The sequence below is a fragment of the Cottoperca gobio genome, chromosome 16, assembly GCF_900634415.1.
Source record: "Cottoperca gobio chromosome 16, fCotGob3.1, whole genome shotgun sequence".
Taxonomy (NCBI): domain Eukaryota; kingdom Metazoa; phylum Chordata; class Actinopteri; order Perciformes; family Bovichtidae; genus Cottoperca; species Cottoperca gobio.
The window spans coordinates 10026543-10052206 of record NC_041370.1 but is presented as its reverse complement, the minus strand read 5'-3'; the positions used below and the strand labels follow the sequence as shown (position 1 = coordinate 10052206).

Sequence of the window (25664 nt, the reverse complement as noted above, 5' to 3'; positions counted from 1 at the left end):
AGGCTATGAATCGTTTTTCTACTAAATTTCATAACATTCTATCCCAGAGATATTTTAGTCCTGACCAAAGTGATGGACCGAGAAACAAACTGCTCTCTCTCCTCCCTCCGACACAAAGACAATAACGTACATCTCTGTTGGAGCATGTTTCAGCCCTGACCTGAGTTTTTCTCTCATTATTACTGGAACAGTGTTACATGAACAGGGATTACTGGGGCCTGTGGTCTGAAAATAGTTCATAATAACCATCAGAAGGGTCTTCATACTCGTCCCCTCTGTTTGACCTATTTAAGTCCCTCTGTCTCGCTGCTGTCTTCACAGCCTGCAGAGCTGCCCTGACCCTCTGCTGGTCTGAAGAAGCCTGGAGGCCTCATTAACTTCAGCAGTAAAAGGGTTGCGGGCCTACTGTGTCTGGGCCTGAGGCCGGGGTGTGTGTGTGTGTTTTCTGGAAGCAGGGTGTGTGTACATGCAAAGAGTTTTTCGAATGATGTATGACTCCCACGGGGCCTTGCTACTCTGATCTGCAATGCTATTACTCAAATCAGCCATCCGAGGCACATAACAGATCTGCTGCTACATATGGACACACACAAACATCTGTATGTTGTGGTGACTGCCTGATACCGACATTTTTCTAATCAGGATTCTGTGGTTGGTGTTGCGTGTCGACAGGCCAACACATTAGTTATTGCTTCTCAGGGATCCAGAGAAAGAGAGAGGGAGGGAGGAGGGGCGCGGAGGGCTATAAGTGGTCACGGGCCACTAGTGGCCATGGCAATGACCTCTGGCTAATTGTAGTTACTGATAGACATGCTGCTTAGAAGTACAGAGATATCAATTTCACTTATCTCACACAAAACCCACACACACCCTCGCCTACTGCACATGTGTCTATGCATGAGCATTAACCTCTGGAATCTACCCTCGTCATTCCTGGTACGCCTTTAACATTAACTTTTTTTATTTTGACAGATCAGATCTTAAGTCCGCTTTGCAAAGTGGTTTAAGTCTTCAGTTGTTGGCTCGCAGTGAGCTTTGAAGTCGCTAATCTCCATCACCATCGCTGCGTCCATGTTGTAGGATGCCTTTCCAAGAAAAGCAGCAGCAGCTTGGCTCTGGGACGTCTCAATCCCTGGGTGTGTTAATATGTGTTCAACCATAACTCACGGCGAACCCGCCCTCGCTTCCACTCAACGGCCTCTCTCATATTTCCACCGTCTCGCCTCTTCTCAGTGGCAGCAGGGTGGGAAATATTCATTTTGATGAGTTGTGCTCTGATCTCCTCAGTAGTAAACAATATGTTTAGTGTCAAATAAGTATCAAGCATAACTGTTTCTCCCTTTTTTCCTCATTTTCCCTCATCTATCCATATTTCATCTGACTCTTTTGCTCTCATGCACTGTTTTCTGTCTGTTGCCTTTTTCGTCGTCCTCCCTTGTCTTCACTGACTCATCTCTGTGCTCTCCTCTCGCTGATGATGTTTTTTTAAATTATTTGTCATGCATTCAACTGTGCCCAAGCCTCATGGTCTTAAAAGCCACCACTGATTTAATATAAACCAGATCCAGAGTGCAGCACAGATGCATTCCAAAAATAAAGAAAACAAACTCACACAAATGTTAGAATCAGATTTTCAGACCTTCAAAAAACGTCAGAAATGATTTATGATTATAACCTACTAAAGGTATCAAAAGACCAAATAGTCCATCTTACCTTCTTTTCCCCGCTTTTGAGACAAAGTTAGCAAACTTAGTGAAATCCAAATTAAACAACCACTGCAGTTGTTATTCGTACAACTTTGTGCCATAATTTTGGTTTTGACAATATATTTTCTAACTCTTCTTCGTATTTGGATAAAAGCCCACTTACCATTACACCAGAAGTCTCTCCAGACTCTACATATCAGCCCCTTAGAAACTGAGTAAAGCTCTTTATCCCATGGAGAACTTTTAATTTCTTCCTCTCCACCTCTGTGTCACTCTCCTTCACCCCCCACTGTCCCCTGTGGGCTGTGTTTGGTCGGCATTTTATGTTTTAGAAAACTGCCCTGACTGACTGGGAAGGTCGTTGGATTACAACCAAATAAATGTGGTGTAAACAAGTATCGGGACGTTTTTACATCTGCTTCAGACCGCATCTACGAAGAGTTCACAGCCCACACACACACACACACACACACACACACACACACACACAAACACACACGAACACACGCACAGAGTCATCATTCCTGCTCAGAAGTGGCATGTCTCTCGGGTGCAGTTATCTGGTGGAGCATGTCTGTTTCCGTGCACTTATGTCATTAAACAGTTATGAGAAAACACTGCCATGTTTATATCATTCAAAAATATCTTCTGCAAAGCAAACCAAATGCTGCCACTGAGTCAACAGTCATATTTCATTTATGCAAAATATAAAAAATACTTTTCCAATTCCCACATTAATTTTCCACTTTGTTATAGAACAATTAGTGTTTGTTTTGGCACATTGGTAAGCCCATAAAGCTTTGTACTTCCCTGCTGCAGATGCTGCCAACTCAGAGCTGTTTCCGACAATGAGTAGATCATTTCTCCTGATCAGTGTGACCTAGTACAATGTAGCATTCTTATGTTGGATTGTGCAACTAAGAAAGCTGCTCCGAGAGTTATTATAGCTTAGTCAGGGCCCATAGAAGTGTGTGTGTGTGTGTGTGTGTGTGTGTGTGTGTGTGTGTGTGTGTGTGTGTGTGTGTTGTGCGTGTGTGTGTGTGTGTGTGTGTGTGTGTGTGTGCGTGTGCGTGTGTGTGTGTGTGTGTGTGTGTGTGTGTGTGTGTGTGCGCGCGTGTGTGAAAGAGAGGGAGAGAGTTGTGTAATCTGTCCATTTTGTGTCTCCTGTCTCTCTCTCCCCCCCCAACCCCCCTCTGGCCCCCTGGCTGCCAGGCGTCACACCAGTTTATAATAAGGACCCAAAAAAAAGTTGTCGAGTGAACGGACCGAAAGAGAGAGAGGGAGAAAAAAACAGAACACTTCCCACTCTGCTAAAATCACTGGGAGTGACTGTGACAGGAGGAAGGGGACAGAGAGACAGAGAGCTGAAGAAGCCCTCGCAGGACTTCATCACATTTCTTTAAGGACTGCTCGGACTGGAACGGACCACTAACCGATCACTAAACCTGGACTGATTATCAATAGCGGTGATTAGTTGCGGAGTGAGATCTGTTGTGAGAGACTCTTGGAGGAGCATGCGGCTCGGTTTACTATTCAGGTAAAACTTTGACTTTTACAGCTGCAACCTGCCGCCTCTCTCAGTCCGCTTGTACACAACGCCACATGTGGGGGTTTGCATGAGCGGGTTGAGTGTTTATGTTAAGCGTGGAAGAATAAAACAAAAACAAAAGTGTTTTTGTGGCGAAGTTTTGGCTTTTACGCACGACGTCTTCTTGTTGCGCACTGGAAGCTTTGCAGGCTATATGGTAGGAATTTACCCGACGGCATCTGGGTTTAGGTTAGAGTCTTTCTCCTCAGGGCAGGTTTATTTTGTGAGTTTCCCTCCGTGTTGCATATCTCTGTCTCCCTCTCTCTCTGTCTCTCTCTCTCTCTTTCCCTCTGTCCCCGCGACTCTGAGTTTATTCTACAATGTGCCACTGTAGCAGCCAGGGAAACGTGGACCCGGGTAGGGGGTCGTTACTTCGGCCTGAGCGGCTCTGTTGTGTCGGACTGTGCGGGACCTTTGTCTGTGTTTTTGGGGTAGTTATGTAGTCTGGTGTGGGGAAGTTTCCAGAGACCACGGCGGTGCACCACACTGGGAAGAAGGGACCAATTATTCTGACTACATGTGGCCTGCGGACTGGTAATTGTGGTGATGGTTTGGTTCTCGTGGTGATCACTGAAATGTTCTTCTTAGCAAGTCGTTTAGTTTCATGTTGAGGCTATTTTCTTGGCAGATGAAGAGATGGTATTCCACCTGTTTCCAATGCACTTGTCTCTGCAGTTTTGTGAAGATTGTTGTGATAAACCACAAGTATGGACAGAAAAATTGAAACAGAATTTCTTTAAAACAGGTTGTTATCTGAAACGTGTCACCTCAAAAGGAAAACTAAGACTTCAAAGACTCAATATCAGTAAGAGAGTGCTGTAGTTGGGCATGCTTCCTAAAGTAGTTTATGTCCAAGTGTAACTCCAAATGAAAGGAGACATTCAACACCATCCCACAATATAAACCACATCCTTTGAACATCAGACCTCAGATAAAAAGTACCTCACAGTACAAGATGATTTTAGATGTGACTTAGTGACTGATTAAGTGTGGGGATTAAGTGTGGGGTTTGTGTGTGTGTGTGTGTGTTTGTGTGTGTGTGTGTGTGTGTGTGTGTGTGTGTGTGTGTGTGTGTGTGTGTGTGTGTGTTAAAGCCACATCCTCAGGGTGTATACAGTCCCAGAGAGAGGCATGCCGAGGGAAAACATACTTGCTGTTTAAACCCATTAGTTTGTTAGCGCCTCCCAGGCTGCCCCAGATTGATTGAGATGTTTGCCTGTGAGCCCCTGAAGGGGAAAAAGAAACATGTGTTCACCCCCCCGCTGGACCTCACGCCACCTATAGTGGGAAAGATAGTGGCATAATTGGTTGTTAAAGTACAGTTAGGTCACTGGAACATATGATTGGGGGTTTACTCAACACGTTTCTGTTTTTCAACTAAATGTACATTTGTAGGAAAGGTTTAAGAAAACGGTGACCATTAGGCACAATGAAAGTCTCTGTGAGGTCACAATGCATATACCAATTTGACATTTAGGTAATGGAACAATTATGTCCTTCATTAGAGATATTACTTGCTGATGTTTCAAATCCTGCATATCTGCCACTTTTTCCACCCTCCGTTCTTCATCCCTCCAGGCTCTATGTGCTGTGGGGCTTTGTGGTGGTCACGACCTCCGTGACCAAGTCTGCCAAGAGGAAGGTGAGTCACTAGCTCATTATAAGTGAGATCCACACAAAACATCATCACGATAGAGGGTGATGAAAGGTGACAATTAAGGGATACATTCACATGATTCATGTCTTAAAACAATCCTGACTGGCCCATGTGTACGTTGAAAGAGTTATCGGACACTGCAAATGTTCATGCTGACAGCGAAGAGATCTCTTTTTAAAAACATTTTTAAAGATTGTTTTTGGGCGTTGTTTTGCTTTCATTGGACAATGAAGAGGCATACTGTTAACGGGGAGAGAGATAGGGGTATGAAATGCAGCAAACGTCCTCAGCTGGAGACCATTGCGGTTATGTGGCATGCAGCGTTTCCATCCGATGCCAAAGTTCAACCAAAGCTAATGTGAGGCTTCACCGGCCGGAGTCAGTCAAATCAAATGGGTACCTTCAGGTCTTCTTAGTAATACTTTTCATCTTTGTGTTAACAAGAAAACACAGAGGGAATTTGGTACTAAAGAGACTTTACCTTTGAAAGATAGCCCCTTGATTTCTGATGAAGCAAACTTCGGCTGAACTTTGGAAACTATTTTTGTTACAGTTTCTGTTTTCTGTTTTATTCAAGAGCAGTAACTGTGACAATGCAGTTTCCTGATGATCTCTTTGGGTTTTTAAATAGTTTATTTCGCTTGCTATAAGTAAAGTGTTGCATGTTGACCCTGTTGAAGCCAAAACGTGTCTTTATGACAATAAACTGGTTAATAATTGGATCTCTTCACTGCCATTATGGAAAGGAGGAATAGTTGCACCATTAAAAAGAGTTTAATGTACATATGATATGGGCATGTCCGTATTGTTTTAAGATAGAATTGAAAACAGATCCTTTAAAGGGGCGCACAGTAGTACAGTCATTTGTTTAAAACATGTAATAACAGGGGAGGCAGAGTGCACAGCTACACTCCTCTCTGTTTCGGGCCTGGCAGTACAGTGTCGCAGGAGTTTAACCAGTAGCTCCAGAGGTCAGCGGTAGCTGCTGCAGGGTCACTGCACGGAGCTCATTAATGGTCCCAGTTATGTGGCAGCTGTGTGTTTGATGTCACTCATTACAACAACCACAACTCCCCTCCAGAAACACACACACTCCACCGACACACCGACACACACACACACACACACACACACACACACACACACACACACACACACACACACACACACACACACACACACACACACACACACTCAGTCATTAGGCCTGTCTGCCTGTCTGCCTCATCTCTCTCACCCCTTTCTCTTTCCTTTTCTCCCACCCTCCTGCCATTTTACCTCAGACACAGACAGGAACTCTTTTAATCTGGATAATACAGTCTTGGAGCACACAGGCACATGCATAGAAACACAAACAAACAAGAATACCTCTCACACCTTTCCTCTCTCTTCACAAACCCACAAACAGTTTGTACAGTATGTTTACTTGCATTTTTGTACACTCATATGTACACACTTCAAGAGAGAGAGAGAGAGAGAGAAGGGAGAAGTGGAGCGTAGATTTATGTTTTGGTTCTTTCTGAATGGAAACTTTTGTTCAGCTCTCACGTTTGCCGCTCTGCCAACCAGGCCAATGCTTCAGTTATGAAATGAGAGGAGAAACATGTTCTGCAGCCACAGAGGAAGACATCAAAGCCTGATCTGGCACCCTTATACATGCAAACACATATGAATACAAACACACATGCAATGCCAGAGCAGACCCAATTTTGTCATTTTTACTGCGCATTCATATGACACCAACTCCAATGAACTTAACCATATGCTCATAAGCTGCTGGCAGGTGACTGAGTCTCCTCTAAGCCTGACTGAACGATGAAAAGTTCAGGATTTATATTTTGGCCTTGGAGAAAGGAAACTCACGAGACTGCAGCTCATCAGTGGACTTAGTTTCTGTGAAGAAATAAGTCCCTCCAGAGATTTCTGATTTTGCAATGGCACTGTTTTTGCAAAGTTAAGTACTTTTTAAAAATGTTGCCAAGGCTGGCAGTTTTAACCTTTTTGCAGAAGAGTTAAGTTACAGCCAGTTGTAGAGCACTTTATATTTAATTAAAGTACCAGCCAAACAGACTTTTTTACTGACTTATTTATTGCCCTCCACTTTTCTTTGTTATGAGTTATATATCGTATATCTGGATATCTTTGGGTTTTGACTTTTGTTTGCATAAAACAAGACGACATCACAGAAGTCGTGACCACAAAACAAGACACTGGGAAGTTTGGATGACTATGTAACCTATGAAGAAAAAATAAATATCTGAAGATAAATTGATAGAGTTTCAGCGCCATTAATGATATTATTATTATTATTATTATTATTATTATTATTATTATTATTATTATTATTATTATTATTATTATTATTATTATTATTATGTAGAATCATATAGTTTCTTTATAGTCTGGTAGCAGGGAGCTCATTGGTTAATCTGTGTGTGTGTGTGTGTGTGTGTGTGTGTGTGTGTGTGTGTGTGTGTGCCAGGTGGCGGGCAGAAGGTCAAGACAGGTGTTTGAGGTGGAGCCTGTGGAGGGGGTGTGGTCTGACTGGGGGGAGTGGTCTGACTGCTCTCAGACCTGCGGCGTGGGCGTCTCACAGAGGAGCAGGAAGTGTTTACCTCCTCCACCTCAACACAACCCTCACCTCTCCCATTCTCCACCTAACTGGGCAGGCTATTTGCCCGGGGGCATCGAAGGTCCTGTCATCTCACCTGTCCACCCCTACTACCCTCCTCGTTACCCCGGGCAACACCAGCCTTATCACTCCCCGTCTGTCTCCGCCAATCACAACCCAGGATTGTCTCTGTATCGGAATACCAACACAGCGGGAGGAGGAGGAGGAGGTGGTGGAGGAGGAGGAGGAGGAGCTCCTCTACCGGGACAGGCCAATCCAAACCCTTCTTTTTACCAGCCAGAATTCTCCCCAACCAATCAAGAACATGTGTCAGTTTACCGATCTCCCTACCACGCTCCTTCTCACGGCTACAACCAGCCAGCACGCACTATCAGGAGGCCGACCAATCCAGGAGCAGCGAGGGCTGCAGGGAGCAGAAGGTCAGTCTCCACCAATCGGGAGGGTTTGCCTGCGAGGAGGTGAGTGAGAGAGTCTAGCTTATCACAGATATAAGTTAATTTTTCAACTTCAAAACATCCCTCAGTATGTATTTTGGTTTATGGGACAACATATCATAATCCGATGTTTTAACTCTATTAGTCTTAAACATCCAGTTTTAGTTTGGCTCATAAATCACTAACTTTCATAATTTTCTTATATTTTTGAAGGTCAAAGGTCAGTGGACAATACAGAAACACTGATTCATTCAATTTTCCAGTTAACGGAAGCTTTTACACGTGCTTTGCTAAGCAGCGCAAGTTCTTCCATTAAAATGAATGCAGCACACAGGAAGTGAGTTTTGCCTTGCCGGCAAAAAAAATACTGATGACATTGTTTTAAAACCTCTGTGATCCCTGGGAACTGTAACACAGTGAAAACTCATCAACAAAATAAAAGATTCCTCTGATTACTATTTGATGCACATGCTCAGGATTCATTCAGGTGCCATTAGTAAAAGTACGGACATTGTTTAGGCATTAGAGAGAGTTTGTTATGATGTTTGAGTGTTGGGAGTTGGAGTTATGCCTATAGCTGGTATCTGCTCTGCTATTACATCATTACTTCTGGCTTGTGTCTTACCAACAGGAACTGCATTACTCTGCCAACTCACTGCAGCCTGCTTACTCAATGTCAGCTATGATTATGTTGGACAGCTAACATGAGCTGTATCTGAAATATATCATGTCTTTCTGTTTTCTTAATCTCTGTCACTGCCTCTCTCTCTTTCTGTACATCTCTAAATACTTCCTGTTTCTTCTTCCTTTTTTTGTGCCTTTCTATTTGACTCGCAGGTCTTCTGCCATCCGTCCAGGTCAGTTTGGGTACGGCAGGGTCCCGTTCTCTCTGCCTTTACACCGTCCCAACCGGCAGGTTCGCCACACTGTTAACGGCACCGACAATGAAGACGACACAGAGAACAACAGGAGAGAGGAAGAAGTGACAGGGAGTGATGGAGAAGACAGGGAGGCGGGGAGGCGCCTGGAGGAGGAGAGCACCAAGACGCCTGCTGCTGAGGAGTTTCCCACGATGACCACCACAACTGGCTACCCACACCGCCACGTTGACAGACTCCCACAAACCAATACAGAGCACAGGAGGGCAAGAGTCCCACCCTCTCACCCTTTCTCACGCTCCTCATCGCCATCTCTGCTTCCCAACCGCCACCGGTTTGACTGGCACTCCGTCACCGCACCTCCTCCTCCCATCCCTCCTCTCTCCCGCCCAAACTCTCCTGCCATTGCAGTCACCTTTTTCATCTCCTCTCCACCGCTCCAGCACCATGCACAGACAGACAGACAGGGAGCTCCACCAAGGCTTCCCACCTGCCGGCAACATCTACCCACTGCAGCACCCCCACAACCCACACCTGGGAGTGGAATCCGGCAGGGATGGAGAAAGAGGAGCTCAGGTGTACAGGTGCTCTGGGCCGGAGAAGGAGTACCAAAGGTGTTTCTCGCAGGTAAGATCTTCCCCCATGAACCCCAGAAATAAAATAAATACTCCACTTTCACACCCTTTTAATAATCTCAGTAGTTCACGTTCATACCAGCTCCTCAGTGTGTGTCCCCTGCTCGCCTCTGCTTTACTCAGCCTGCAGTCATGCCTGATTTATATTCATGCTGTGTGTTGAAGGGAGCAGTTAGGCGGGCATAAACTGAGGAGTTGAAGGTCAGCAGAGTGTATTTGATAGGTAAATCATTCCCCCGCTCCAACACTAGCCAGTTGTCTTTGAGCAATCGGATGGAAACTGACTGCAACTGCTCCAAGGCATGTTTGTGTATTCTGGTTGCGACCCAGAATACACACCTCCGTTGTGAAGCTATACACGTGTCTTTGCGACTGATTGCACATACGTGTGAGTATAAATATGTGCCAGAACCTGCGTACTAGTGTGTGTAAATGTGTGTGTGTCAGTGTGTATCGATTTAATGTCCTGTCTGGCTCGGTGCCTGCAGTGATGATTGGTGTTGCGACCTGCTCCATACCTTATCAGTAGCAAAGTGTTCGTACGTGCTGCCAAAAAGAGCAGCCCGAAACACAGACAGGCCGGTCGTGTCAGACGGGCCATCTCATCCTCGACCCACAGGTGAGAAACTGAGGTCGACCTCGCAGTAACTCAGGTTTCACTGATACAGGAATGCCACGCTTGATTTCACTCAATTAAATGTGAGATTGAGAGTGAATATTGTGGATAAAGAGTTTTCAGCGATCACATGTTTCTCCTAGAGATCGTAGCCACGATGTCTTTTCATTAATATATTGTTAATATTCTGTATCTATTGGTATTATGAAATATTTGAAAGCATAAAAACCAGGATATATTTGGCGGCACCTGTCCTGGCATTAACACATGACACATTTTACATATGTTAATCTAAATCAGCTGTTCACATTTGGCTAGCGTGCACGTTTTTCCACTTTTTTGCAATGGCTGCTTCAGATTAACAGCAAGGCTTTCACACAACCTTCCACCATCTTTGCCATTTTTTAAAACTTCAATCAATCAATTCTCGTCCCTGGAGTGAGCGACAATAGTGTGGAAAGTCACAGACTTCATCTTGAATGTATTTTCATTGCAATCACAAAAATGTAACACCTGCAATTGCAGCGTCTGCCTTCGGTTAGTAAGTAAGTAAATCGTTGTAGTGAGGCATCTTGTAAAAGATTTATGGATGTTATGCATGATACCTGGGGATTTTGGTAGCCTCTGAAATGTGCGTGTGTCAAAATGTGTCCTGTGCTGAAAGTTAACATAGGTTTGATTTTATTTATCGATATTGACAACATACATTAATCAACATTTCTGTTTCTATAAATAAATAAAAAGTTAACGAGACCTAGATAAAAGGCAAAATACTAAAAAACACAATATGAAATGACATTTCTCTGGGGCTACTACTGGGAGTACTGCAGTGGTGAGAAAGTATCATTCCTGCTTGAGTTGCATGAACATCGATCAACCATGGATGGATCAAGTAAACTGATCCACGACGCTTTTAAGATTTGCCAAAGATACTGTGACATGTGACCGGGTTATGTACTCCAGCATACCGCTTGTAGCAGGTCTGTTTTAAGTGAGAGTTTAGGAGGAGATGATAAGATTAAAGTTAAATACCACACACACACACACACCGTCACCCGACACACTCTTTTCACTCTCGCATGGTATTTCCACAACTGGCTCTCGTGGAGGGGAAGTAGACACTTCAATTTGGGGCCAGGTTGGCACTCGTGGGCTCTTGACTTTTCTCTCTTTAGATAATTTGGCAGCCTCTATTGGCCTCTTTCATCCCTCTCTTTTTCTTCCCTTCTGTCTCCGCCCGGCTCTGTGTGATAGTCCCCATGTTGAAACAGATTTAGTAGCTGGCATAATACTCGCCCTGTGTGTGCCAGCAGCGCTAATAGCAGTCCAGTGACGGCTCAGCCTGACTCATTGGGTTACATATTTACCCAACATTAGCCTATGCTTTAGCCTTGTTTGCTCCTGCAGGGTCCACATTTTTATGTCTTTTCATTGTTTAAATGTAGGTTTTAAGTGCTGATGAAAGCAGGACTTTGCCCGGGCTTGTACTATTTATATGTGTGTGTGTGTGTGTGTGTGTGTGTGTGTGTGTGTGTGTGTGTGTGTGTGTGTGTGTGTGTGTGTGTGTGTGATTGAGGGAGTGAGCCAGACTGAGTGTGACACATCCTATTATGTATTAGGTGTGTTTGTCATAACACACTGTGCCTGAAGCCCACCACAAGTGTGATTGGCTGTGTGTATGTGTGTGTTTTTTTTTTTTTACGTAGAAGCAAGTGGGGAACTGAGAGGGACAGAGGAAATGAGAAGGGCAAAAGGGGAACATAGTGTGTGTGTGTGTGTGTGTGTGTGTGTGTGTGTGTGTGTGTGTGTGTGTGTGTGTGTGCGTGTGCGTGTGTAAGAGTGAAGGAAGTGACGCAGTTAAGTAGTAGTGAAAGAGAGCACTGTTTTTAGAAAATGCGCACACAGTAGTGGCAGGATGAACTAAAGGGCGAGGGGAGAGAAAAGGTGGGGAGGGAGTGAGGAAAAGAAGAAATGGAGATGAAGGCTTATGAGGATGAGTGTTTAGGTGTGTGTTTGGAAGGACGTAGGCCCTCCTGTTAGTGGAGGAGACAGGAGAAAAGGGAGGCAGCAACAAATAGTGAGATGGTGAGAGAGACATTCTGCAGGAAGACAAGAGGAAGTTTGTGTCAGAGGAAGAGAGGGATTCATGGAAAAGAGTGCTTGTGTGAGCGAGAGAGAGAGAGAGAGAGAGAAGTTGAAAGTGTGTGTGTGTGTGTGTGTGTGTGTGTGTGTGTGTGTGTGTGAGAGGGAGCACAGAGTGTAACAAGAGGAGAAGTTATTCTGTCAGAGGGAGAGGGGAGGAAAAGGTGGAATACGAGAAGAAGCTGCCTGAAAGAAAGAAAAACGAAGAGACACACCAGCTTGAGGCAGACACGCTCCTCTTCTCTTGTCCTTTCCTTTCTCATGATTCTCTCAGCGTTCCCTCTCGCCTTAGCTCCTCTTTCTGTCCTCTTTAGAGCAAATATTTGCCAAGACTCACTAACAGTGTGTGCCTTTGCGACAGCAAGTGAGGGGAGATCAGAAGCACGTGGATTTAAGATGCATGTAGGTAGAAGTTCACCACATGGCTTAATAAGATTGATTGCAGAAAACACAAGGATGTCATTTACCAACAGGGACGGGGGGAAATCTCTGCGTTGGTGAAAATGTTGATCTCCTGAGTTGCATATAGGCTACATACAGACTAGGGCTGAAATTAATGATTATTTCATTATCGACTAATCTGCTGATGATTGTTTATTCTATGAAATGTCAAAGAAATTGTGAAAAAAGTGTGTCTGACCAGTCCCAAAATATTCAGTTTACATTGATTGACAGAAAAGCAGCAAATTCTCACACACACTATGAAAAATATCTGCAACGATTAATTGATTATATAAATAGTTGCCGATTATTTTTCTGTCAATCAACTAATTGACCAATCATTTCAGAGCTAATACAGTCCAAGCTTAAACTCTAGTGGATGCTGCTTCATGTACTACTGAAGACTGAAAAAAGCACTTCCATAACCCATCCTTCACTCTTGAGTAGACATAGCACCTTAAAAAACACATAATACTTGAAACACACACAAAAATGTTATTGATGTCGCACCTGCAGCCGAAACCTGAGGAGTTTGTGTTGTGCCTGCTCTACACTCTGACGTGGCTTCAGGCCGCTGAAGCGAGAGTCAGATGATCTAATCACAGTCATTACGCAGGTTGTTACACTGGAAATGTATTATTACGGCTCTCAGCGCGGAGCCACACACGCTTACTGTTGTTCTCATGAAGTGACAAACAGGCCCAGATGTTGTTGTTCGTGCGACTCGAGCACAAACACGCACACAAACACTCGACCGCCTTGATTCATTTACACTGCTCTGTACTCACTTTGCTTTAGGACTTTAACAAGCAGAAGAACCTGCTTCTTTACAAAAAGCAGGTACCTCTGCTTGTTAAAGTCTGTTCATATCAGCTCCTGTGTGCGAGAGTTTCACTCTTTCATGTTCCTTTTCATCCCTTTCTGCCTTTCCTCTCACTCACCTCATCTGTCTTTTCTTACTTCTCTCTCTCTTTTAAAAATGTAATCTTTATTTAAAGGAAGAGGTTGACATTTTGGGAAATATGCCTTTTTGCTTCCTTGAGTCAGAGGAGAAGATTGTTTCCAGTCTAATGTCTGTAAGTTAAATCTGAAGCTATAGGTGGATTTAGCTTAGCACAAAGACTGAAACATAACAGAACACCTCGTCCGACTCAGTCTCAGTCTCAGCCTCGCTAATAACATGTTATATCTTGTTTGTTTAATCCGGGAAAATAACCCGGACATGTCAGTGTCAACAGTGACTCAAGGAAATAGTCTGGCACATAAACGCCTGGGAACTCACAATAAGTTTTACAATTCTTTTTTCAGTCTTTAAGCTTTAAGCTAACCAGCTGCTGGTTGAAGCCTTATATTTAATCAACATATAACCCTCAGCAAGAAAGCGATAAGTGTATTTCCCAAATTGTCGAACTATTCCTCTGAAAGCCTCATTTATATTTAAAAAAATCTCTTCTTCATTTGTGTCCCGGCCAAGATGGTCAGCAATAACACCGAGTAACAGATACAAAACATTAGACCGATAACAGAACTAGATATGCCACAAAATCATGAACTTTCTAATACAGTCAAACCAAAGATTCAATCCCAGAAACAGAGATCACACAGTTTCTGCAGCAATTATTTTGGAGTCCAACTTTTGCAATTTTAGATCCAATTGCAGAAGGTTCCCGGCAGAGGAAGCAACATTACTGCCTACAGTAAAAGCTCTATTACATAGTTCGGTGCAGACATTTGGAACTGTTAATAAAAACGAGCCCTGGAAACAAATAGCATAGCTGTCTACACTTCCTACCTCTCTCTCTCTCTCTCTCTCTCTCTCTCTCTCTCTCTCTCTCTCTCTCACACACACACACACGCCCATGTGTTATTATGAAAAGTATGTGTTATATCACAGTTATCACTGCACTGGTTTGTAGAAATAAGATGTGGGTTGGTAGAGCTGCTACATGGAAAGTGGAACATGGAAAGATTGTCTGTTCTGGTTTCATTTATTGATCTTGTGGTTACAGTGTTTATCTAGTGTTGTCTTCTCTTTTTCTTTTCTTTTCTTTGCCTAGAACAGTTAATGCTCAAACTCAAATTTCTCCTCAGAATAACAGCGACATTTCTTGCCGTTCGTCTGGCGCAGCACGGGGCCTCCTTTGTATGTTGATAGATGAGCAGTGTTTCCTCTGGAGGACTCCAGACTCTCCCCCCTCAGGGTCAAGGCTGAGAGCTGGGTGGTGCCCTGCAAAGTGCCGAAACACGGCCTCGGTCACAAGATTAGCCGGAGAATGTTAATCACTGAGGACAAACACACACACACACATATTAACATATGTCATGGATTTGTGTGCATGCATACAGTGATTAGTCTTGGCGTGTGGAGTGTGTTGATTTATGGCTGCAGGGGCCAGCGGTCAGATGTTTCGTCTGTGTAATGTCGCTGTAATGCTTGAGGAATGACCGGCCAGCCTTAACCTGTATGTGGTATTGAGGTTGATATGGCCAGCTGTGCAGGCAGAGACTTGCATAGAGAATGACGACGTGTCACCTGGGCTCTCCCTACGGAAACACACATGTGGTGAAAGGTTCCCGCTCTCCTCATAATCTGGTTCTCCTCAAAAGTCATTAGTCTTGCCTGGGTTGGTGTTTGTGTTTCACGTAAGAGCACTATGTGTGACCAGGATAGGTTTGTATGTGTGTGGCATTTGTGATGTGTGTGTGTGTGTGTGTGTGTGTGTGTGTGCACAGAACAAAGCTTTTAGCCCCCCCTCCTCCTTCCCATACTCCATTATATTGCCCACAGGCTTTTTCTCTCCTGCCCTCACCCTGGCAGTAAAACACATCTGTAGCTTTCACAGCTCCCGTACAAAAACACCGACTGTCTCTCTTTCAGCTGTATTCACTTGTCTCTCACCTGCTCTCTGCTGCGATCCATCTTCCACCCTGTCAGACAGTAGCAGCCAGTTTTTCTATCTTTCACTTCATGCTTCTTTTATGTTAACTTACCGATCCAGAAGACTTTGATTGTATTTAAGGAATGTGTTGCAGTTATAAGGAAATCACTGTTTTATACAACTTGGGTCTTAGCTTTCTCGTTTTAGCCAGGATTTGTTACAATGAGGGATTATTATCAACTTCAAGTGGTTTAGTTTAATCTGTTTTAACTGTAGGCTTGTTTACATCCGGTCTGATTGTCAGACCACTCGTGTTTCTTGCTCCTGTCGAACTTCATCGTAGTGATGTAATCGCAGTGTTTTCAGACCTCATTCATTACTTCAGTGAACATAATGTTATTATAACTGATTGATTGCCACGTGGAGTGGAAATGATAACTACAAAAACAAGACCCAAGTGGGAAGAGACTGTATTTTTTACATCAATATTAACCAAAAAAAGGAAAATGCTCACACTACAAGGAAAAATAGACCTTATTTTTGATAATAAAGTAATTCCCAGCCTTAATTATAGAGTAAATAATACCGAAGTTTAGGTACCAATACTAAAACAGTACTTTGTGAAATGCCTCATATGTTTTTGTTGTTGTTGTATTTAACAAAAGACGCTGAAGTTCTCAAATGTTAAATGTTGTATAAAAACCCAAGCAGCCAAACAACAACTTTGCAGAAATTGAAAAGAAAAATGTGGATTCAAATCTAGAACCCAGACAGAATACATAAACAACATTATAAATATGACCAGACGTGCAACGCCTGCTTCCGGCACTTTATAGTTTTTTGATATTCTGTGCTACATTTCAGCCAGTACCAAAAAAGTATTGAGGTTTGATACCCAGCTTTATCAATAAAAAGTCAAAAATAACGACAACTTTGCTTTCCTGGTGACTTTGTGGTTAAATCAGATTCAGATTCCAGTCAGGGACCTTCGTTGCACATGTTTCTTCCTTCATTTCCTGTATAAATCTCTAGTGACAGACACTCACACAACAATAAAGGCTAAAGGCCAAACATATTGTCATGCTGAATCAGATTACTCAGAGATACTTTGAATTCTTCCCGTGTTATCTACAGTGTAGTTTGTAGATACACAGCTTAATAAACTGACACGAGGCAAGTAACAGAGTCTTTTTAAAACTTTTTTTTTTTATGTTGCTGCTACATCATTTAATTGTTTTGACTCTGTTTGGAGTGTACTTGTGGTTTGAGCGTTTTGATTTCATCCACAGGCCCAGACTCATCCTCTCCCTCAACACACCACCTTTAAGTATTTTACTTCTGTACAAGCAATCGCTCTCTTTTCCCTCCCCTCCTTGGCCTATTCAATAACGGGCACTCGCCCTTTCTCCCTCCCCCCTCCTGTCACCACTTCTGTTCACGCTCCCCTTGGTGGTTATGGGGAGACCCCTTAACCCTGTACTCATAGTAAATAAGGGAACATCAAAGTATATGAGTTCTTACAACAACACACAAATTCTCCTCCAGATCCATGAAACACCAGTTTTTCCTCTCACTTTACTTCCCCTTTCAGTCCATTAGCCTCCCAATGTCTTTACACACCCTCAACTCTCTTTTGGGAGAAGAATCCACTCGCCCTGTAGCGCTCATACAATCGGCAACACATGAATACACACTCCTGACTTTACATCCCCCTTTTTGTCTTGTATGGAAGCTCTTTCTTTTCTTTCACTGTAACGTCCCATAGCTGCACACACACAGCATCCTAGTCCTTGTGTTGTCCACGTATTGTTTATGGTCTTAGAGGCACACCCACACACACACATGTACAGATACAAAGAAACTATCCTGTTTGAAATGGGGCCCAACATGTTTATGTCCTGCAGAAATATTTACAACCATTACCAACCACATTTCACACACATCCGAGACAGATTTACACGGTTACTTAAAAACATCAGGTCACATGCGTACACTGACCCTCAAGCGCCCCCCGCATGCTAAAACACACATTCTAATATAAGTGGCTTGAACCAGACTATAAAATGTCCCCCATAAGTAACACAACAATGAGTCTGTTTCAGCAGTGTGAAACTGGCGCAGCGTACCACATAAAGTTTCATGAGCTGGTTTCACACTCTACTGGAAAAGAAACAATAGATGATCCTTCTGAGTGCCTTGTGACATGACGGCGACATACATTCTTTTTCTCACACACACACACACAGTGAAAGTGTGAAATTCAGCTTAAGGCCAATGTCAGTGAGCGCATGCTTTGACTTTTTATCCATGAGAGTCTTTTAGTTACACTTTGTCGCAGAGGCTGGTTCACATGGGAAATGTCAATCTGTGACTGAATGTGTGTGTGTGTGTGTGTGTGTGTGTGCGTGTGTGTGTGTGTGCGTGTGTGCGTGCGTGCGTGTGTGTTTGAGTGTGAGTATAAACCTTGACTACTCCCTTGCTCTTTGTCTCCCCAGATGAGTGACTAGGAACTTCCCAGCTGTTTGTGACAGCTGTGTGAGTGAAGAGGGATCCACAAAAATAACACAAGAGGAACGAATCAAAGAAAGAGAGTGAAAGACAAGATGATTGTGGAGCTGACAGAGATTAGAGATGGAAGGAAATCTGAGAGCTTTGTGTGCGGCATGCTAGAGAGAGAGAGAGAGAGAGAGAGAGAGAGAGAGAGAGAGAGAGAGAGAGAGAGAGAGAGAGAGAGAGAGAGACAGAGAGAGAGAGAGACAGATAGAGAGACAGACAGAGAGAGAGAGAGACAGATAGAGAGAGAGACAGATAGAGAGAGAGAGAGAGAGATGAGAGAGAGAGAGAGAGAGAGAGAGAGTGTGTGTGTGTGTGAGTGAGTGAGTGTGTGTTTCAGCCAGATGTATATCAGAGGGCTGTAAACCTGATGAAGCTGAGTGTGTGAGTGCAGCAGTGGAAGAATTATGAAGATCCTTTTCTCAAATAAAAGTACAACAATAGTATAGTATAATCAGCCAAATGTACTTAAAGTAATCGTTTGGCACTCTCACATCTGTCCTTTAAATGTGAAGCTACCGCTCCAGTGTTATTCCGATGACATACAGCTTTATCTCCCCCTGAAAACGAACGAGCAGTATAATCTAATCAGTCTCATGAACTGCCTTGAGGACATAAAGCGTTGGATGACCTGACACTTCCTCCAGCTGAATGAAAGCAAGTCTAAAGTTGTCCTTCTTGGCTCCCCTGACTCCATCAAAGTGATCACCAAACAGTCTTGGCATTCTGTCCACCGTTGTTCAACACAATTTTAAATACCTTGTCCACCTTTAAGTTTGACAAGCAGGTCAATGTGGTAGTAAAATCCATTTTTCTCAGCTTTGTACTATTGCCAAAATCAAGCCTTTACTCTCATTCACAGATCTTGAGAATATCATTCCTACATCGCACACCCTGGAGCCTCAGGTCGGCTGACTCGAGGCTCCTGGCTGTCCCGTGGTCTAAACTTGAGCTCAGGGGTGACTTTTCACTTACTGTTGCTCCCCCGAGACTGTGGAACAACACCCCCCCCTCCCAATCAGCTCTGCCGCCTCCATTAACTATTTTAAGTCCAGGCTAAAAACATATTATTACTCACAAGCAATTAAATCCTCCTGATGCGGCGGATTGTTTGACTTGCTGATGCATTGATGTTTATGTCGGTGTTTCTTTTATTTGTGATTGTAGCTACCTGCTCTGGTCTGTACAGCACTGTGGTCAACGTGAGTCGTATTTCAATGTGCTTTATAAATAAAGGTGACTTGACTTGCTTTGAGTTAACTTGATTGCTAGCAGACAGTAAGCTTATCATGGCAGGGGGAAAATCTATCTATGTCCAAAGGTAACGAAGTCGGTCCACTAGCAATGTTTACCATGTTCACTATCTTTTTAGCATGTAAGCAGGCTAACAACTTATAGATAGCCTGTAAACAAAGTGCAGCTGAGGCTGATAGGAAGGGGATTTAAAATGTGTAATTTCATTGATTATTATTATATTATATTAATTTTAAGGTGGCTTAAAAGTACAATATTACCCACTGAATGTGTGCGTGCGTGTCCAATAGGACTTGGGCAATGTCAGTTATAGTCAGTACACTATAAACCAGCAGAGTCGTGTCTGCCTGATGTTTCAGCTGTTGTTTAAGTGCAGGTATGCTGAAACTCTTTCCACTGTACGGCTCCATAAGGACTCTGCTTGAACGAGCTCAAGCCCGACATGTGCTCATACACACACGCGCACACACACACACACACACAAGCGCACATGCACATCACATTCTGTGGTCATGCAAAGCCACGGTGGGTTTATATGAGCAGCCGCTTCCAAAATATCTATTATTTCCATATGGTGCTAATACACTCGCTGACTGCCAAGAGCAGCACGAAGACTACATGTGTGTATGTGTTTGTGTGTTTGTGTGTATGGAAATGGCTCGTTTGGGCTTTTCTTTATGATATCGAAATAATTCACCCCTTCTTTATTAGCTGTATTTCCTTTGCCGCCTCTTAATCACTACAGGCCACTCCACCCTTACTTCTCCGGGAAGTGAGAGCGAAACAACCGCCGGTTTAATAGCCGGGAGGATTTCTTTTCGTTGAATGTGTGGCGCTACATTTTAAACCCTGTGTTTCTGTCCTCCAGGTGTGTGGCGGAGGTGCGTTGGACTCCAGAGCAGAGCAGTGTGCAGCCTTTAACACCCAGGAGTTCATGGGTCGCCTCTACAACTGGGAACCTTTCACTGAGGGTGAGTACTGAGTTAACACACACATGGTAGTTTAGGGTTTAGCTGCACAGTACTTTGGGTTTATTGTGAGAATTAAATGCTCGGAGAGAGGGGGGGGGGGTGACAAAGCGTCACTAAATAAAAGCTGTGATTAAGTGAGTTAAATGTTACTCTGGTATTAGTGTGTGTTGCCAGGCCCTTCCTTACATGCTCAAGTCACCACAACTCCTCCTCTCATTGACTTTACATGTAGCGTCGATGGTGGGGAGAGTCAAGAGGGAAAGAGAATGACTGGAACTCGATCTGCCTTTATTCTTTGCACAAAAACGCTCTCCCTTCTCTCGTTTTCCTCTCATTTGTCCAACATCTCCATTCCTCTCCTGCCAAGCTTCTCCTCCCAGCTCTGACTAAGCACACAGATTCCTACTGCGTGAGATAAAGAAAGAGAGAGAGACAGAGAAGGGGAGGTGAGAGGTGATGGGATGCAAGTGTTTTGTCACATGACTACTGGGAGCAAATGGAGAGTACGTGGCTTGTGTTGTTTGTGTCTTTGTTTCTACGTACTGTATGTGTGAGTGTGTCAGGGTGTTTGTTTGCTTTCCTGTTACAATAGTTCAGCGCAGTGGAGATTGTGTCTATTTATCTTTGTTTTACAATACTGGAGGGAAAGAAAGAGAGAAAACACTAAACAGATAGTTGAGGTATTTGAGAGAAAAGGAAGAGTGGATAGAGAGAATATTACAAACATGGGGGTTTGGGAATGAGAGATTGGAGGAGGGGAAGAGAAATAGAGTAGAGAGAAACACAGCTGTGAGATGATATCAACAGTATTTGTCATTAGACTTGACTTATGTGTACAAGCCTTTGTGTATTTACAATATGAGCTTATTGCCAATTGTGCTTGTACTGTAGATGAATGGCTTAATGGACCTGAGATAGTATGTGGAAAAATGTTTGTGCCTGTATGTGTGTGTATCTGTCTGTCCGCTTGTGATTACTGTATCAGCTGGCTGAAATTCCTCAACACACACACTGTGAGAGAGTAGAGCCAGATAGAACTAGATCAACCCAACGTTTGACCAGGTGGCCAAAAACAATCAATGAATGATGCTTTAGAAGTAGCATGCGTCCATAGTTTTATGTAATCACGTAACACAACTTTAAACCATGGAAATAAGTTGTGTAGTGTGATGTCAGAACAAGACAGCTTTGAGGGTGTGGAGTTTGCATGTTTCCCTCGTGCCTGCGTGGATTTCCTCCTGCAAATCCAAAGACATGCAGGGAAGAGTGAGCTATATATAATACATTATGGTGTATGTAATATAGTATTGCAACAATGTATTTTGTGGCATATCTGTTGTGTTTTTGTGTAATCCAGTGGATAAAATAGCTACTAAAATCCAAAATGGCCCTTCTCGTTGATATGCAACATTTCCCAAATTTTGCGTAATGCACCCAGATATCCAGAGACAAGCTACAATACCTCTAATGGTAGAGTATTTTTCTTACAGTATACATCATCATATTGTCCACCCCTACATGCAGGTGAATTTAAAATGGTCAATTATCTTTTCATCTGAACGTAAGTGTCCTGGTTGAACTCAGGTCGCCACTAACTCAGTATGAGCTGGCCCTCCCCTGTGACCCTGCAAAGGATAAGCATTCATAGATAATGAACGGATTACATCACGTATGTCCATTACTTGTATAAAAGGACAACACTGACAACACGAAGGGAGTTTACCTTAAAGGCTGTAATGATTATTTTTCGGTCTCGTCAGAGGGGCCTGTTTTGAGGATGCAGGCGGATCTAGTTGACGTATGCTGTACATCTGTACTGGTCGTCATCACAGGGGTATCAGCTGGAGTCTAACTGTCTGCATAAACACACAGGGGTTTTCCTCTCACCCACCACCCCCGTCTCTGCGTGTTTGTGAGGGGAAAGAGAGTGAGATTACTGTATATATCCTGAATTGACTTTCTCTTAAATTCTCTGCTGTGCGTCCTTGCCCTCTGCTCCACTCTGGCTTCTTTTAAACCAGCGTGTCCTTGAGATCTGATTAGAAGGGAGCGGACCGGACAGAGAGAGAGGAAGGGAAGAAAAACAGACACAACCTCTTATGTTGTGTACGTGTTTAAAACCTGGCTCCGGCATTAGAAAGACAACTTGGTTACAGTACTTTGAGGATTGCTTTTGTATAAAAGAAGCCACCAACTGGCAGATGTCACATTTACTGGTGGTGATGGATGGATACAGTACTGTATGTGTTAATTAAAGGTATGCAGCTGCAGATGACGTCAGCTTAGTCAGACACACTCGATCTGCGCTGGAGATGATCCTTTTCCACTCTGCTAAGTAAACTGTTTACTTCAGTCTGGTCCCATTGGCTACGACCCAAACCTTCATATCTAGCTTCCCATCAACACACTGGAGGCTGCGAGGAGTGTGTGCGTTTCGACATTGAATGCTGCATTAGTCATTTCACTCCAGCTGCACTCATCTGTTTAGGGCTTTGTACGGCGCTGCATATATTTCCCATAAGTATTTATGTTAACCCCTGCAGTCAGCTCTTACTACTTAGTGTGTGATTTCTTTGCCCTCCAGGTGAATGCCCTGTTATGTATCTACTGCAAAGTGTTGTGGCCTATAGTTTAGAACTGGAAGCTGAAACTGTAAAGCTGCCACTACAGTTATAAATCACATAAGTGATTCGTATTGGTGGTAATGTTTCCCCTCACCAGCTCAGCTCTGAACAGCAGTACCTCTCTAGTTTTGTAAGCGCTGCACGTGCAGGTGTTGTTTTACTTGGATATTTCCTTTTTTACAGGCGTCATCCCCTCTCTGCGTGCCCATCCTCCCCTCTTCCTGTCCCGCTGCCTCTCTCTTTCTCTCTCCCTGTTGGAGTTTGTTTAGACGGAGAGATAGTGGGGAAGTATATTTAGACAACATATATTCCACTGTCTGAACACTAAGCTCAGAGAGGGAGAGAGGGAGAGAGACAGTGGTAGAGAAAGAGAGGCCCGAGATCGAGGCGAAGAGAACAAACGGAAGAGGAGCAGAGTGAAGTAGCTAGAGAAAGGCACTTTAGAAAAATTAAAGAGGATTAGGTGTTGGAGAGCACTCGAACGTGACTTCAGGGCAGGAAGAAGAGGAGATGGAGAATGAGTGAGATGAGGAGGAAGCATACAGAGAGAGGCAGAGAGCACATGAGAGGCAACAGGTCTCCCCCTCTCTTTTCTGTCACTGTCTCCAGTCTAATCTCTCAAAGATAACTATGACAGACAGAAAGAGAGAACAAGGATGGAGAGAGAGGGTGGGAACACAGCCTCCCTTTCTATGTACTGTGTATCCGTCTCGCTGCAATTATCAGACAGTAGCCGAAGAATGGAAGCAAATAAGTGGAGATAATTTAAGAAAGTTTGGCTCATTTGGATGGCAGTCATGGACAGTGACTTCATGTGTTCATTCACATTATCGTACAGTAGTAACTAACAAGGTATACATTCATGTGTTAGTTTAATCAGTTAAAATTGTGATAAATTGGTAACATTTTAATTTCTATCCCACATTGTAATATTTAGTACTTTAAAAGAACATATTATTTTTCTTATAAAAAAACAATCAGAGTAAAGCAGATGACAGGAAGTTGCTGAAGATCAGAGTTTACCTATTCTGAAGGACCACTTCTACATTTTCAGACTATATTTATAAGCACATTGATGTAGCTAGTACATCCAGTCTGTATCAGTTGCTTTACTTGTATGACTTCCTGACCACTTCCAACCACTCAGTGAGAAGAAATACACTCCTAAATGTCCACGGATCAGGATGTCTAACTCAAAAAGCCACAAACCTCGGTGCAAACTTAAGTGTTTTTTGTCTAGATTCACAACATGGCCCATTCCAGATGCAGATATATTTTGGAAATCTTTTGGAAAGACGTGGGTGGTCGTTGGGTGGTGTCCTGTTGAAACAGAAACCAGCAAAATAATGAAATGGCAGTCCAGTTTTACTGATCTTTCTCTTCTGTCTGGAGGATATTTGCTATTTTCACTTATGACTCGTGAGCTGTAATACTTGGTGAAGCGTTGTTGCACTTCAATTTGGACATTGAAGAAATAGAGATTCTGTAAAATCATATGGAGTTGCTAAGTTCACATGCTACACACTTTCTGCATTCTCTCCTGGACACACAAGGTGAAAGAAGGGTCTGGTATTTGACCTTTAGTCTTTGTTCTGGCTATCTCTTATGAACATCTTGACTTTGAAGATGGGGCTCTGAGTTACATGCTGATGATGGCTTATTAAAGTAGGAGAGGAGCTCTTCCCATGGTGAAACAATCTTTAGTGTTATATTTCAAGGTTTCCATGCTTCAAGGACAGAATAATAATATGTACAATAGTTTTACCACAAGGTGTGTCACGCTGTTCCCATTCGTATAGAATTCAACAGTGGGCATGTTTCTGTGGTAATTTGGCTGAGAAATATGACCGCGCAGAAAAAAGTCACAAATTCAGAAGCAGAATATCTCATTTTAACCCCTGAACCTCCCAAGTTTATAGCTCTATTTCACACACACACACACACACACACACACACGCACACACGCACACACACACACACACACACACACACACACACACACACACACACACACACACACACGCTCTGCTCTGGGCCTTTAACCCCTGTTAGATGTAGAAATGCTACTTTATATCTATTGTCGGACTCGCATTGGACAGTTTTTTTGTTTACAGCACCAACATCTCTGCAGCAGAATCAGAGCGATATCGTCTTTTTAATTACACACATTCTTCTATTATATCAAAACTACATTACCAACAATGCAACTCCACCACAGAGTTTATTCTTAGATTAACAGTAAACAGTGGTTAGCCTAGCTTAGCATTGACACCGGAAACAGGGGGAAACAGCTAGCTACCAAGGAAAAGTTCAGTAAATAACACATTGTGTGTCTTTTTTCTTTAATCCTGCTGTTTGTGGTTTTAGAGGGAGTCACATGTAGTAATTACTATTACAGACATCAGATTGTTTTCTTCTTATTTCACACTTTGGAAAGAAAGCAAATAGGCCCGTTTCCCAAGATGTTGAACTATTCCTTTAACCCTGCTTATTGTATTTCACCACACAGACACACTCTTCTGACTTTCTCCACATTTTTTGCTTGTACCCCACCCTATTCTCTTGTGAGATCCTCTGTATTCTCCACTCGTTTATTTGTCTGCCTATTCTCTCGGTAATGAAAGACTTCAATTTCCTCTTTACCTTGAAGCTGT

At 43.3% G+C, this 25664-nt stretch overlaps 1 protein-coding gene across 1 annotated transcript in view; it reads left to right on the top strand.

Moving 5' to 3' along the window:
- The first annotated feature begins 3025 nt into the window (after positions 1-3025).
- Positions 3026-25664, top strand: part of adamtsl4 (ADAMTS-like 4) — a 33811-nt gene continuing 11172 nt past the window's right edge. The window contains 6 exon segments of the mRNA XM_029452142.1: positions 3026-3243; positions 4873-4936; positions 7434-8041; positions 8855-9299; positions 9301-9522; positions 20284-20386. Coding sequence (XP_029308002.1) covers positions 3221-3243; positions 4873-4936; positions 7434-8041; positions 8855-9299; positions 9301-9522; positions 20284-20386 — 1465 coding nt within the window. The 5' untranslated portion in view covers positions 3026-3220.